Source organism: Dipodomys merriami, unplaced genomic scaffold (assembly GCF_024711535.1).
Source record: "Dipodomys merriami isolate MVZ:Mamm:240054 unplaced genomic scaffold, mDipMer1.0.p SCAF_44, whole genome shotgun sequence".
In the NCBI taxonomy this organism is placed as follows: Eukaryota; Metazoa; Chordata; class Mammalia; order Rodentia; family Heteromyidae; genus Dipodomys; species Dipodomys merriami.
In genome coordinates this window covers 7,923,523-7,937,073 of record NW_027206002.1, presented here as the reverse complement: position 1 = coordinate 7,937,073, position 13,551 = coordinate 7,923,523, and the positions used below count along the sequence as shown (strand labels likewise).

Here is a 13,551-nt window from a genome sequence, read left to right as displayed (position 1 = left end):
AGTCCTTTTCTGGCAAGGTTATCTAAAGGCTATACCCCTGAGCAACTTCTTAGTCACTTTGCACTGTCCCATTTCTCTCACGGGACCACTCCCAATCTGTCTTCTTCTCTATGTATTGTTTGAAACTAGAGATTATGGGAAAATCTCTGGCCCTGAGTGAGCTGATCTCAGTCCCTTCATGTCCTTCTGTTCTAGGTAAGGTCTGGAACCTTCTTCACTGGCAGCCCCTATTGGACTTTCCCTATTGGACACTTGATGTGAAATAAGTAGAGCACCTGGTCATATTTGCGTTTTACCATTTTCGGCCACAGGCAGAAATTCTGATGATGCAATTTATTCGCTCATCTTGTATAAGCTTCATCAGTGCCACAGAGGTGGATTTCATGGTGACATTTCCACACGTTTACAGTGTATACCAATCAGCCTCACTGTCCACCACTTCCATTGTCAGCTGATTGGCCTTGGTCAAATGGGTCTCACCAGGCGCTGGTGCCTAGGCTACTTGGGATCTGAGGACTGAGGTTCAAAGCCAGCCCTGTTAGTCGCTGAAGGAGCCTCTTATCTCCAAAGAAACCACTGAAAACCAGAAATGGCTCTGTGGCTCGAAGTGGTGGAGCGCTCACCTTGAGCAGAAGCCGCTCAGGGTCAGCGTCCAGGCCCAGAGTTCAAGCCCCAGGACCGACCTCCCCGCCCCCCCCCCCCCCAAAAAAAAAGTCTCAGAGCCCTTCCTGCCCGGGCTGGCTTTGAACCGCGATCGTGAGAGCTCAGCCTCCCGAGCAGCTAGGACGACAGGCGTGTGATCTCTGACTCTTTTCTACTTTTTTCCTCCCTTCTTCCTTGAAATCAGTAAGTTCCTCGAAAGTGGAGATTAGTCCTTTGTTCCTAAAAAGTGGAGAGAGTCGGGCGCGGGCGGCTGCGCGCGGCCAGGGTCTGGGGCACCTTTCCGTTCCCAGCGCCCGGCCGACCTCGGAGCGGGCGCGTCTGCAGAATTGTCTCCAAACTTTGTCTCTCCCCGAAGAAGCCCGTCGTGCCCACACTCGGCCGCGAGCAGGTCCGCGCCTAGAAATAACATTTATTCTAAGGCTCTCTGCGCGGGGGTTCTTGGGAAGCGGTTCCCCCGGCTGCCTTCTCCCGTTACTCCTCCCTTCGGTCGTCTTTCAAAGAACTGGTGCCACACGTGATTTCTCCTTTTCTCCCACTTCCGAAGACAAGGCTGATAATAGGCAGGGGCGTCAGCCAGCCAGTGAACCCCTTCTCCCCTTGCAGCCAATAGCAAGAGGCAACAAGTACACCGCCCCGCCTTTTACGGCTCTCCCCGCCCCCTCTGAGCCCGCCCCCTCAAGTCCGCCTCTCGGAGACGGCAGTTGACAACTCAGCTGGCCAATGAGAAGTTTCTACTCTACAGGAGAGGGCTGGACGGTCCGGATGACGGACGTTCCAGACTGACCAGTAGAAGAGCGCCGGTGCGGGAGGGGTGTAGAACGGAGCCAATGGCGCGGTGCCAATAACGAGCATCAGGGAGAGGGCGGGACTAAACTGTTAGCGGGAGGGAGGGGAAGGCCTCAGGGAACCGAGCTGCGCTGCCGCCGCCGCCGCCGCCGCCACCGCCACCACCACCACCGCCGCCGCCGCCGCCGCCGCCGCCGCCGCCGCCCGAGTGGAAGGAGGGTAAAGCCAGGAAGAAAATGGCGGCCGTGGCTGCAGAGGCGGCAGCGACCGCGGCGTCCCCGGGGGAGGGGGGCGCCGGCGAGGCCGAGCCGGAGCTGGAGCCCATCCCCGGCAGCGAGGCCGGCACGGACCCCCTCCCGGTCACGGCCACCGAGGCGGCGGTGCCCGCGGGCGAGGCCGACGGCCGTCCGTCCGCGCCTCAGGCCGACGCGCAGCCGCCGCCGCCGCCGCCGGGGGAGCCGGCCCGCAGCCCGGAGGCGGCGGGGCCGGAGCTGGAGGCGGAGGAGAAGCCGCCGGCTCGGGCGGCGGCGGCGGAGGCGGCGGCGGGGGCCGGCGCGCCGCCGGAAGGGCCGGGCCTCCTCCCCTCGCGGTCCCCGGCGCCGCCGCCGGCCCGCGACGAGCGTGAGGAGACGCCGCGGCCGCCGCCGCCCGGCGTCCCCGGCGTCCCCGGCGTCCCCGCGCTCGTGCCGCCGGCGGGCGGGGGCGGCGCCGTGGCGCAGCTGATCCCGGGCGCCGAGGTGCGGGTCACGCTGGACCACATCATCGAGGACGCGCTCGTCGTGTCGTTCCGCCGCGGGGACAAGCTCTTCTCCGGGGTCCTCATGGACCTGTCCAAAAGGTAGGGCCCGCCGGGGCGTGCGCGGGGCGGGCGCGGGGCGCGGGGCGGGCGCGGGGCGCGGACGCCGCCCCGTGCGGAACGCGCCGGGGATCCGGGGGCCGGGACGCGGGGGGGGGGGTCCGTGTGTCCTCGGAGGAACCTGCAAGCGGAGCGGGGGGGTTCCCCAAGAGATTACCTGCCACTTCCTGAACCCCGGGAACTCATCCCTGCGGGGCGGTGGGGGGGGGGCGGCGCAGCCCCACCGGGAAGGCCTCGGGGTCCGGCGGCGGCGCTTTTCCTTCTCGATCTTTCTCTCTCGGTGAGTGGGGACGGACCCCCAGACCTTGAGATGAGGTTGCATCTCCGTAGATCTTCGCTGTGGGAGAAAGGGGGGGGGGGCCGGGCCTGGCGAGCCCTAAACTCTTGGATGCAAGTTTCCACTCGGGGGTTGACGTAGCAGGACGTTCGCCTCTCGAGGGCCTCGCGGCCCCTACTTCGAATCTTCCCAGTTAACGTTAAAAGGTTGTGGACAGGCCCCGCGGACGAAACAGAACCAAGCAGGGAAAGAGGATCTTGTTGGCCATCCCGAGGGTTGAGTTAACCTTTCCATTCTCTTTTGCAGATAGGAAGTACAGAGACTCGCATTCACGGCTCTCCTCCCTTCTGTGGGGCGCACACGGCCCGCCCGTGTCTCTCACCTGCGGGGAAATGGCTCTTGCCATTTTAGTGTGTGTGGCGCATGGTCACTCCAGGCCCTCCCATCTGGACGGCAGGTGGTGGCGGCCTTTTCCACGTGGGAAAACCTGTGGGGAGGGAGGAACCCTTCTGAAAATTCATCCTGTAGTTTGGTGGGAGAGGGAAAGGAAAGGGAGTGTTTCCCACTGGAGAGGTGAGAGTGGAGCCAGAGCTGGGGCTCTTGAGTTCAAGTCCCGGTACGGATTAAAAAAGGGAGCTTTTATAGTTGTTTGGGTGCGGTTCAATCTGTGTGTGTGTGTGTGTGTGTGTGTGTGTGTGTGTATTCGTGTGTATTCACAGGTCAGATGTGGGGCTTGAAATCCTTAAGTTTTTCTTTTTCTTTTCTTCTGGGGCTTGAACTCTGCCAGTGCCGTGTTCCTGAGCCTCTTTGTGCTCAAGGCTAGCACTCTACCACCTGAGCCATGGCACCACTCTGGCTTTTTCCAAGTACTTTATTGGAGATAAGAGTTTCTCAGACTTTTCTACTTGGCTGGCTTTGAACTGTGATCCTAAGGTCTCAGCCTCCTGAGTAGCTCCTGAGTAGTAGGATTATTGGAGTGAGCCAGTGGTGCCCAGCTCCATTAGTGTTTTTTTTTTGCCAGTTGTGGAGCTTGAACTCAGGGCCTAGACGCTGTCCCTGAGCTGCTTTTGCTCACGGCAAGCGCTCTTGAGCCACAGGGTCACTTTGGCTTTTTATGTGTATGTGGTAATGAGCAATCGAAGTCAGGGCTTCATGCATGCAAGGCAAACACTCTACACTAAGCCACATTCTCAGCCTCCTTAGAAGCTAGGATTACAGGTGTGAGCCACCTGTGCCAGCCTTAATCTTGAAGTTCTTTGTTGCTGTTGTTGGGTCTTGATCTTAGTACCTGGACACTGTCTAACAGCTTCTTTTTCAAGGCTAGCACTTGAGACACAACACCACTTCTGGCTTTCTCTGTTTATGTGGTGCTGAGGAATGGAACCCAGGGCTTCATGCATGCTAGGCAAGCCCTATACCACTAAGCCACATTCCCAGCCAGTCTTGAAGTGCTTCAAGTAACTTCAGTCTAGTTTTTTTTTTTTTGGTCCGGTCGTGGGGCCTGAACTCTGGGCCTGGGCACTGTTCTTCAGCCCTCCAGCTCAAGGCTAGCACTCTACCACTTGAGCCACAGCGCCACTTCCGGCTTTTTTTTTCTGCTTATGTGGTGCTGAGGAATTGAACCAAGGGCCTCATGCATGCAAGGCAAGCACTCTACCACTGAGCCACCTTCCCAGCCCAAGGCTAGGTTTTTTTGCATGTTTGTTTTCACAGTGAGAAAGCAGAATAAGACAAGTGTGCTTTCTAATGGATTTTGTGTGAGTGTGTGAGAGGTGGGTGTGGGTGTGGGTGTGTGCCAGTGCCAGTGCCAGTCCTGGGGCTTGAATTCAGGGTCTGGGTGCTGGTTCCTGAGCTGTGTTTGCTAGCTGTGGCTAGCACTCTAGTGCTTGAGCCACAGCCCACTTCCAGCTTTTTTGGTAGTTTATTAGAGACTCAGAAAGAGTCTCTTTGTGCTCTGGCTGGCTTTAAGCTGTGATCTTCAGATCTGAACCTCCTGTGTAGCTCTAGGATTACAGGTGTGAGACACTAGCACCTGGCTAATAAAAGCAGGTTTAATAGTGAGAGAGACACTAGTGTGTATGCTATTGAAACAAACAGAAGAGGAGGCCAGTGACTGTGAGAATCTGGATTTCAAATCTGCAAAAGAAGGGTGCAGCCAGGTAAGTTGTTGTGGAAATGGAGTGTATAGTGTTCTCTTTTTTGGAGACACTCACTTTTTGTTGTTGTTATTGTTATTGGTCGTGGGGCTTGAACTGGGCCTGGGCACTGTCCTTCAGCTCTTCAGCTCAAGGTTAGTGCTCTGCCACTTGAGCCACAGCACCACTTCCAGTTTTCTGGTGGTTCATTGGAGATGAGAGTCTCATGGACTTTCTTGCCCAGGCTGTTTGTACTGCGATCCTCAGATCTCAGCCTCCTGAGTAGCTAGGATGACAGGCGTGAGCCATGGGTGCCCGGCTTTTTTCCCCTCCCCTGTGGATACCAAGGCCTTGCACTTGCCAGGTAGCTGCCACTTGAGCTATGCCTCCAGCCTTCTTAGTCTTTTTTTTTTTTTTAATTCTTTGGTAGAGAATTGGGATTTTGAATTTTGATTTTTGGTCTGTTTTGCTAACAAGTATTTCTTGTAAACTGATTTCTTTTGTGGGAGGAGTTTTCTTTTGTTTTTGTTTTTTTTTTGGCTAGTTCTGAACCTGGATCTCAGGGCACTGTCCCTGAGCTTTTTGCTCAAGGCTAGCACTCTACCACTTAAGCCACAGTGCCACTTCCAGCTTTTTCTGTATATGTGGTACTGAGGAATAGAATCCAGGGCCTCATGCATGCGAGATGAGCACTCTACCACTGAGCCACATTCCCAGCCCTTTCTGGTTCTTTTTTAAAGAGATCAGGGCTCCTTAGGTTTCCCAGGTTGACACGAAGCCATTACCTTGTCTCTCCTACCTCAGCCTCCTGAGTAGCTGAGATTGCAGTTGTCTGCTTCGGAACTGTATCTCCAGCCCCACAACATACTTATCATAGACTGTACCAGGCTAAGACTCCACACTAGCCATCAGGCACTGGAAAAATAATTTGTCTCCTGTTTGAATTGGCCGTTGAATTATTCCTCTAGGTAAAAATAACAAAAGTTTCCTATTGGGTGCTTATTTTGTGCCAGACATTGTACCCCATGCATTAGTCTTTATAACTGGTGGTAGTTTTCATTGATACAGCAGGAAATTGAAGTTTATTTAATTTACCAGTTAATGTAAGGATTCAAACAAGTTTATTAGATCCTCAAACTTACACTTTTTCTTCAGTCATATTAAAGTTGAGCTACAGGGTTTTTTTTTTTTTTTTTTGTCGGTCATGGGACAGGGTTTTTTTTTTTGTTGTTGTTTTTTTGTTTTTGTTTTTTTTTTGGTCAGTTGTGGGGCCTGAATTTGGAGCCTGGGCACTGTCCCTCAGCTCTTCAGCTCAAGGCTAGCGCTCTACCACTTGAGCCACAGCGCCACTTCTGGCTTTATCTGCTTATGTGGTGCTGAGGAATCGAACCCAGGGCCTCATGCATGCAAGGCAAGCGCTCTACCTCTGAGCCACCTTCCCAGCTAGAGAGTTTTCTTACAAGCAAAAAGTAAAGAATTGTGTATTTCTAAGACTTAGTGCCACTTTCAACTTTAGTGGCCACATGGGATAATACACAGAGTCTTGAGTTTTGTACTAGATTGTTTTTTTAATTTGTGATACTGGGGTTTGAGTTAGAGTGCTAGGTTGGTGCTGGGTCATTTGAGCCATGCCTCCCTCTGGATTTTTGCTGGATTCTAGAGATAAGAGTTTTAAGGACTCAAGTCCCTGGGCTGGCCTTGAACTAGACTCTACCTGAGTAGATAGGATTGAAGGTGTGAGCCAGCAGTGTTCAGCCCAAACATTGCTTTAGTTAAGTTCATAGCCGTGCTGCCTGGAGACTCCATTTCTTTAGCTTGAATATTCAAGGACCTGTGCTGTCTGTTTTGCTTCTGACTGCTCAGTGAGATAATTAGAAATTAACAGTTGGGAAACGTCAATGTGTAAGTGCCTTTCTTTAGTTTTCAAAAGGGTTCTTGGCTTTGCTTTTTATGTTTTGGGGTGTGTGTGTGTGTGTGTGTGTGTGTGTGTGTGTGTGTGTGTGTGTGTGTGTGTGTGTGTGTGTGTGTGTGTGTGTGTGTGTGTGTGTGTGTGTGTGTGTGTGTGTGTACACAGGATCTTGAATTCAGGACTCCTGCTCACAGTTAGTGCTCTGCTACTACCACTTGAGTCACACTTCTTAACATTTCTGTCCTTTGCTGGTTAACTGGAGGTAAGAGTCTTGATTTGACTTCATGAGATATAATAGTCTTTTGGATTTGACTGCCTGGTCTGGCTTCAAACCGCAGTCCTCAGATCTCAGCCTTCTGAATAGCTAAGACTACAGTCATGAGCCACAAGTGCCCCACACAAAATGTGTGTGCATAAGCCCACTGTAACTAGGGCTTGAACTTAGGGCCTGGGCACTGTTCTTTACCTTTTTTGCTCAAGCCTGGTGCCCTACCACTTGAGCCACAATTCCATTTTCTGGTTAATTGGAGATAAGTGTATTACTCTTTCCTGGCTGGCTTCAAATTGTGATTTCATATCTCTGTCTCTTGAGTAAGTTGGATTATAGGTGTGAGCCTGTAATTCAATAATGTAGCACATTATTAATTCTTTTGGTCCGTTGTGGGACTTGAACTCAGACTGGCACTGGCACTGTACCTGAGCTTTTTTTTGTCGGTTGTGGGGCTTAAACTCTGGGCCTGGACGCTGTCCCTGAGCTCTTCAGCTCAAGGCAAGCACTCTACCACTTGAGCCACAGTGCCACTTCTAGTTGTCTGGTGGTTAATTGGAAATAAGGGTCTCACGGACTTTCCTGCCTGGGCTGGCTTTGAACTGTGATCCTTAGACCTCAGCTTCCTGAGTAGCTAGGATTACAGGTGTGAGCTACTGGTACCTGGCCTGTCCCTGAGCTTTTTTTTTTTTTTTTTTTTTTGGGTCTGGACGTGAACTCTGAACTCTGGGCCTGGGCACTGTCCCTCAGCTCTTCAGCTCAAGGCTAGCGCTCTACCACTTGAGCCACAGCGCCACTTCCGGCTTTTTTCTTTTTGCTTATGTGGTGCTGAAGAATCGAACCCAGGGCCTCAGGCATGCAAGGCAAGCGCTCTACCACTGAGCCACCTTCCCAGCCCCTCCCTGAGCTTTTTTACTCAAGGGTAGTCCTCTACCATTTGGAGCCATAGCTGCACTTCTGGTTTTCTGGTGGCTAATTGGGAGATAAGAGTCTCAGGGACTTTGCTGACTGAATTGTATTTCAAACTTTGATCCACAGATCTCAGTCTCCTTAGTAGCTAGGATTACAGGCGTGAGTAACCAGTGCCTGGCACATTAGTAATTTTGAAAAAGGGTTTTATGCGAACATTTGTTTCCTTGGGGAAAATTCAAATATGTTTCAAATATAAAGTGCAAAAATGTTACAAGTGTCTACAAAAGTGAAATCAGGATTTGTCTGATTTTGGGAATAGTTTGCTTACTGTTGACTCTTTTATCTCTTGGTTATTTTAAAAGGAATTTACTGGGGGTTAAGTAATTCAAATACTGTACAGATCTGTGTAGGCTGGGTCATCAGGCCTGGGGATTCATGTACACCCACAGACACGTGTCTACAACTCGGCTCTTCCTACTCTGCTGTGCAAATAAAGTTTTCTAAAGGATTGTTTAAAGGTACTCTTGTGTACTTAAAATCTAAGTCATTGCTATTCAAACTCCTTTTTCCTTCTGACTGTAGTTTTGTGATTGAATTAACTAAAAAAGATTCAATGGCTTTATGGTCAGAAGATGAAGATGATCTCTTTTTTTTTTTCTTCAGCCCTCTCTGGAAGGGGTGTGTGTGTGTGTGTGTGTGTGTTTGTGTGTGTGTGTGTGTGTGTGTGTGTGTGTGTGTGTGTGTGTATATATTACTGGGTTTGAACTCAATGCTTTGCACTTGCTCAGCTTGCTTACCTGACTGATGTGTTTGAGCCATGCCTCCAGCCCTAGTTTTTGCTGGTTATTTTGGAGGAGGAGTGTCTCAGTCTGCTGAAGCTGGTTTTGAACTGAGGCTCTTACGCATCTGTCTCCTGTGTAGCTGGGATTAACAGGTATAAGGCCCCCAGGACCTGGCAGCTGGTAGTTAATTTTTTATTTTTGTTTTTTGTTGGTCATGGGGCTTCAACTCTGGGCCTGGGCGCTGTCCCTGAGCTTTTCAGTTCAAGGGGAGCACTCTATCACTTTGAGCCACAGAGCCACTTCTGGTTTTCTGGTGGTTAATTGGCGATAAGTGTCTCACCACAGATTTTCCTGTCCAGGCTGGTGTGAACCATCCTCAGATCTCAGCCTCCTGAGTAGCTAGGATTACAGGTGTGAGCCACCGGTGCCCAGTGTGGTAGTTAAATTTTAAAAAGTTTTGTTTTGGTATCTTCATTTCAGAGTTAGCATTGTCTTTTTGTTGTTGTTTTGAAATAGGGTCTCTCTGTGCATAGGCCAGGTAGCCCTTGAACTTGGAAAGCTGCTTCAGCATTCCTGTTGCTAGGATTCCTGGTGTCCACTACTAGTCTGTCCTGTCTCTTTCTCTGCTCAGCCATGTGTGCACTCCACAGATTGTCCTTCTGATTTTGGAGCTGGGCCTTGTGCATGCTAGGCAAGCGCTCTACAACTATGCCGCCTTCCCAGCCCATATTGTCTATAGTGTTGATGAGAGCTCCGTCAAGTTTGTTAACTGCAGTTCCAAAATCCAAAAAGCTCTGCAAGCTGAGCTTTCTGTTCCTGTCTAGGTAAAACCTGACATGACCTGAGATTCTGTGGGGTGTGCTTTCCTTTTATTTCATTGTCCAAAGGTTGGTGTACTGGACCATGGTGCTTCTTAAAACTGGAGAGTTCTGAATCCACTGAAAAAGTGAGTTGGCTTACTAGCTTCCTTACCACCTTAGAAATGGAGGTAGAGGAAAGCTTAAATACCTGGAGATGAGGGAGGACAGTGGTTAAGAAGCTGATTCTGGACTGCCTGGATTTATTTATTTCTTGATTCTCTGACTTACTGTGTGACTTTGGGAAGGTCACTTACCTTCTCTGTGCTTTGTTTTTTCAGCTGTAAAATGAATAGACTTTGGTGTGTGCTTGAACTCAGGGCTTTTTTGCTTGATTTTTTTTTTTTTCTTTCTTTCATAGCTGGATCCTCTTTTTTTTCTGTCAGTCATAGGGCCTGAACTCTGGGCCTGGGAGCTGTCCCTCAGCTCTTCAGCTGTAGACTAGTGCTCTACCACTTGAGCCTCAGCCCTGCTTCCGGCTCTTTCTGCTTATGTGGTGCTGAGGAATCGAACAAAGGGCCTCATGCATGCAAGGCAAGCCCTCTACCACTGAGCCATCTTCCCAGCCCCAAGATCCTCCTCTTGACATACCTTCAGTCCTTGTTTTTGCTGGTTAATAGGAGAAAGAAGCTTATGAATTTGTCTGCCCAGGGCAGAATTTGAACCAAGATCCTCAGACCTCATCTTCCTGAGTAGCTAGGATTACAGGTGTGACCCTTTTTCTTTAAAATGTCTGGGTATGTAGTTCTGTAGTGGAGTGCATGCTTAATGCTCAGGGGGCGCTGGGTTCAATCTGCGGTACCACAGATAATAGTAAAAAAATAAGACAGTGATACTGTACTAGTTGCTATGATAATATATATATATATATATATATATATATATGTATCTTATTCATATAGCATGACACATAGTGCTACATAGTATTATTGCTTTTGTGAAATAGATACTAAGTGTTGGATTGAGAAGAATGTGGCAATAGCTCCTGGTGTCAGGGTTGTCTTCAGTATCCACTTGACCTCAGTTCTGTAGTCCTGCGACCCACAGCAGAATCCGCATCTTTACAATGCTTTGCAAGGAATATGCATAAGACTGGAGGCATAGAGCTTTGCTTGTTTATGAAATGGGGTCTTGTTTTGTAGGTCAGGCAGCTGGCCTCAAAATTAATATCCTGTTGCTTTAGCTTTCTTAGCCTCCAGAGTACTGAAATTATAATTGTGTGTCATTACACTTGGGAAATTCTTGTACACACCTGCTTAGAGATTGTGTAGAAATGGAAACACACTGCATCTAAGGTTTCTACTGTAGCTGGGCGCTGGTGACTGACACCTGTAGTCCTAGCTACTCAGGAGGCTGAGATCTGAGGATCACAGTTCAAAGCCAGTCAGGGCAGGGGCAGGAAAGTCCACGAGACACTGGAAGTGGAGCTGTGGCTCAAAGTGGTAGAGTGCTAGCCTTGAGCAAAAGATGCATAGGGACAGTTGGGTTCAAGCCCCAGGACTGACTGAAAACTTAAAAAAAAAATTATTACCACTGTGTGTGCCCTCTAAGGGTGTGTATGTGTAGGTGGTGTGCTGATATCAAACTCAAGGTCTTGCACTTTTTTTTTTGTCAGTTGTGGGGCTTGAACTCTGGGCCTGGGCACTGTCCCTCAGCTCTTCAGCTCAAGGCGAGCGCTCTACCACTTCAGCCACAGTACCACTTCTGGTTTTCTGAAAGGTTTATTGGAGATAAGAGCCTCATGGCTTTCCTGCTTGGGCTGGCTTTAAACGGTGTTCCTCAGATCTCTGCCTCCTGAGTAGCTAGGATTACAGGCTGAGCCACCAGCGCTTGGCCTAGGATCTTGCACATTCTTAACACACCTTGTACATTCTTAGCCCAATATGGTAGTTCTGTGTGTGTGTATGTGTGTGTGTGTGTGTGTGTAAGGATATATGTATGCTGGTTCTAGGATTTGAACTCAGCATTTTGGCGCTGTTCCTGAGCTTTTGTGTTCAACTGGTGTTCTGCCATTTGAGACACAGCTTCAATTCTGGCTTTTTGGTGGTTAATTGGAGATAAGAATTTCATGAAGGGCTGGGAAGGTGGCTCAGTGGTTGAGCGCTTGCCTTGCATGCTCGAGGCCCTGGGTTCGATTCCTCAGCACCACATAAGCAAAAAGAAAAAAGCCGGAAAGTGGCGCTGTGGCTCAAGTGGTAGAGCGCTAGCCTTGAGCTGAAGAGCTGAGGGACAGCGCCCAGGCCCAGAGTTCAGGCCCCACGACCGGACCCCCAAAAAAAAAAAAAAAAAAGAATTTCATGAACTTTCTTGACTGGGCTGGCTTTTTTTTTTTTTTTTTTTTTGCAATCTTCAGATTTCAGCCTCCTGAATAGCTAGGATTACAGGTGTGAGCCACTGGTACCCAGCTCCAACACAATACTTTAAAATATTTTATTTTGAAATTACTGAATTCTTGTAAAGTCACTATTAATTTTTTTTTATTTTTAAATTTTTTTAATTTTTGGGTCCGGTTGTGGGGCCTGAACTCTGGGCCTGGGCGCTGTCCCTCAGCTCTTCAGCTCAAGGCTAGCGCTCTACCGCTTGAGCCACAGTGCCACTTCCGGCTTTTTTCTTTTTGCTTATGTGGTGCTGAGGAATCAAACCCAGGGCCTCAGGCATGCAAGGCAAGTGCTCTACCACTGAGCCACCTTCCCAGCCCTTTTTGTATGTCATGTCATTACTTTTAATATTCTTTAGGTTAGCCTTTTGTTTTTTCCCCACATGACCTTTTCAGCAGTTGACTGAAGACACCATTCTGCTCTTTACTCCTCTGTATTTGGGTATTTATTTCTTCACAGCCCTGGTAGCGTTCAGTGCAGGAGCTGGTCAAAGGTCAGCAGTATTCCAACATCATTTTCCTTTCAAGTTATTTTTCCTTCTCTCGTGAATATTTGTGACATTGAGCTACAGAGAGGTTCGGGAGTCATTGGCCTTTCTCTGGCTTTGTCTGATTTTACTCTGATTTAGGAACTGGAGTGTTCTCAGGTGGCTTATCTTCATTTCCTCAAGTCCCATTTCTCCTCCATGAAACTGGTGCCTGCCTTGTCCTACCATGCAAACATCCTTTTCATCCAACTCTGTCTATGCAGTAGATATACATTACTCCTTTAAAAACATAAAATGTGTCCCTTAACCATTAAGTGTACTATTCAGTAGTATTAAGTATGCATGAGGTAGACTTCGAAGCAATTTTCATCTCATTAAACACCAGCTTCCCATACCTCTTCTGTGCTTCCCCTCTCCCCCCCCCCATTACCTTCCCCTCTCTCCCTCACAGCTGCCCTCTTCTGTTTCTGTAAGCTTGTCAGGCAGACTCCACCCCTATCCTGGAGGATATAATCTGAGATCCCCCACGGAGTGCCCCATATATGAACCGCATATATTTGTATATATACTTAGAGGCAAGCACTCTATCTACCATTGAGCCACCTTCCCAGCCAATACATATTTTTGTGTATATTTATGACATTTTTTGTATATACTTATGATACAGTTTACTTATATGAGTGTGTGTGTACCAGTATTGGGACTTGAACTCAGGACCTCATATTCTTACTATTTTCCATCAAGACTGAAATACTGTTGGGAAGGTGGCTCAGTGGTAGAGTGCTTGCCTCGCATGCATGAGGCCCTGCGTTCGATTCCTCAGCACCACATAAGCAGAAAAAAGCTGGAAGTGGTGCTATGGCTCAAGTGGTAAAGTGCCAGCTTTGAGTGGAAGAGCTGAGGGACAGCACCTAGGCCCAGCGTTCAGACCCCATGACCGACACAAAACAAAACAAAACAAAAAAAGCCTGAAATAGTACCTTTTTCAGCTTTTTGCTGGTTAATTGGAGTCTCATGGATTTGTCTTCCCTGCCTGGTGTTTTTTTTTGTCGGTCATGGGGCTTGAATTCAGGGCCTGGGCGCTGTCCATGAGCTCTTCAGCTCAAGGCCAGTGGTCTACTACTTGAGCCACAGCGCCACTTCCGGTTTTCTGGTAGTTTATTGGAGATAAAGAGTCTCATGGACTTTCCTCCTGCCTGGGCTGGCTTTGAACTGTGATCCTTAGATCTCAGACTCCTGAG

General features: G+C 49.3%; 1 protein-coding gene across 2 annotated transcripts in view; it reads left to right on the top strand.

Moving 5' to 3' along the window:
- The first annotated feature begins 1,554 nt into the window (after nucleotides 1-1,554).
- The window catches only part of Pwwp2a (PWWP domain containing 2A), a 37,801-nt gene continuing 25,804 nt past the window's right edge, over nucleotides 1,555-13,551 (top strand). For both annotated transcript variants that reach the window (XM_069993941.1, XM_069993940.1), the window contains exon 1: nucleotides 1,555-2,287. In XM_069993941.1, coding sequence (XP_069850042.1) covers nucleotides 1,686-2,287 — 602 coding nt within the window. In that variant the 5' untranslated portion in view covers nucleotides 1,555-1,685. The remainder of the gene's footprint in view (nucleotides 2,288-13,551) is intronic.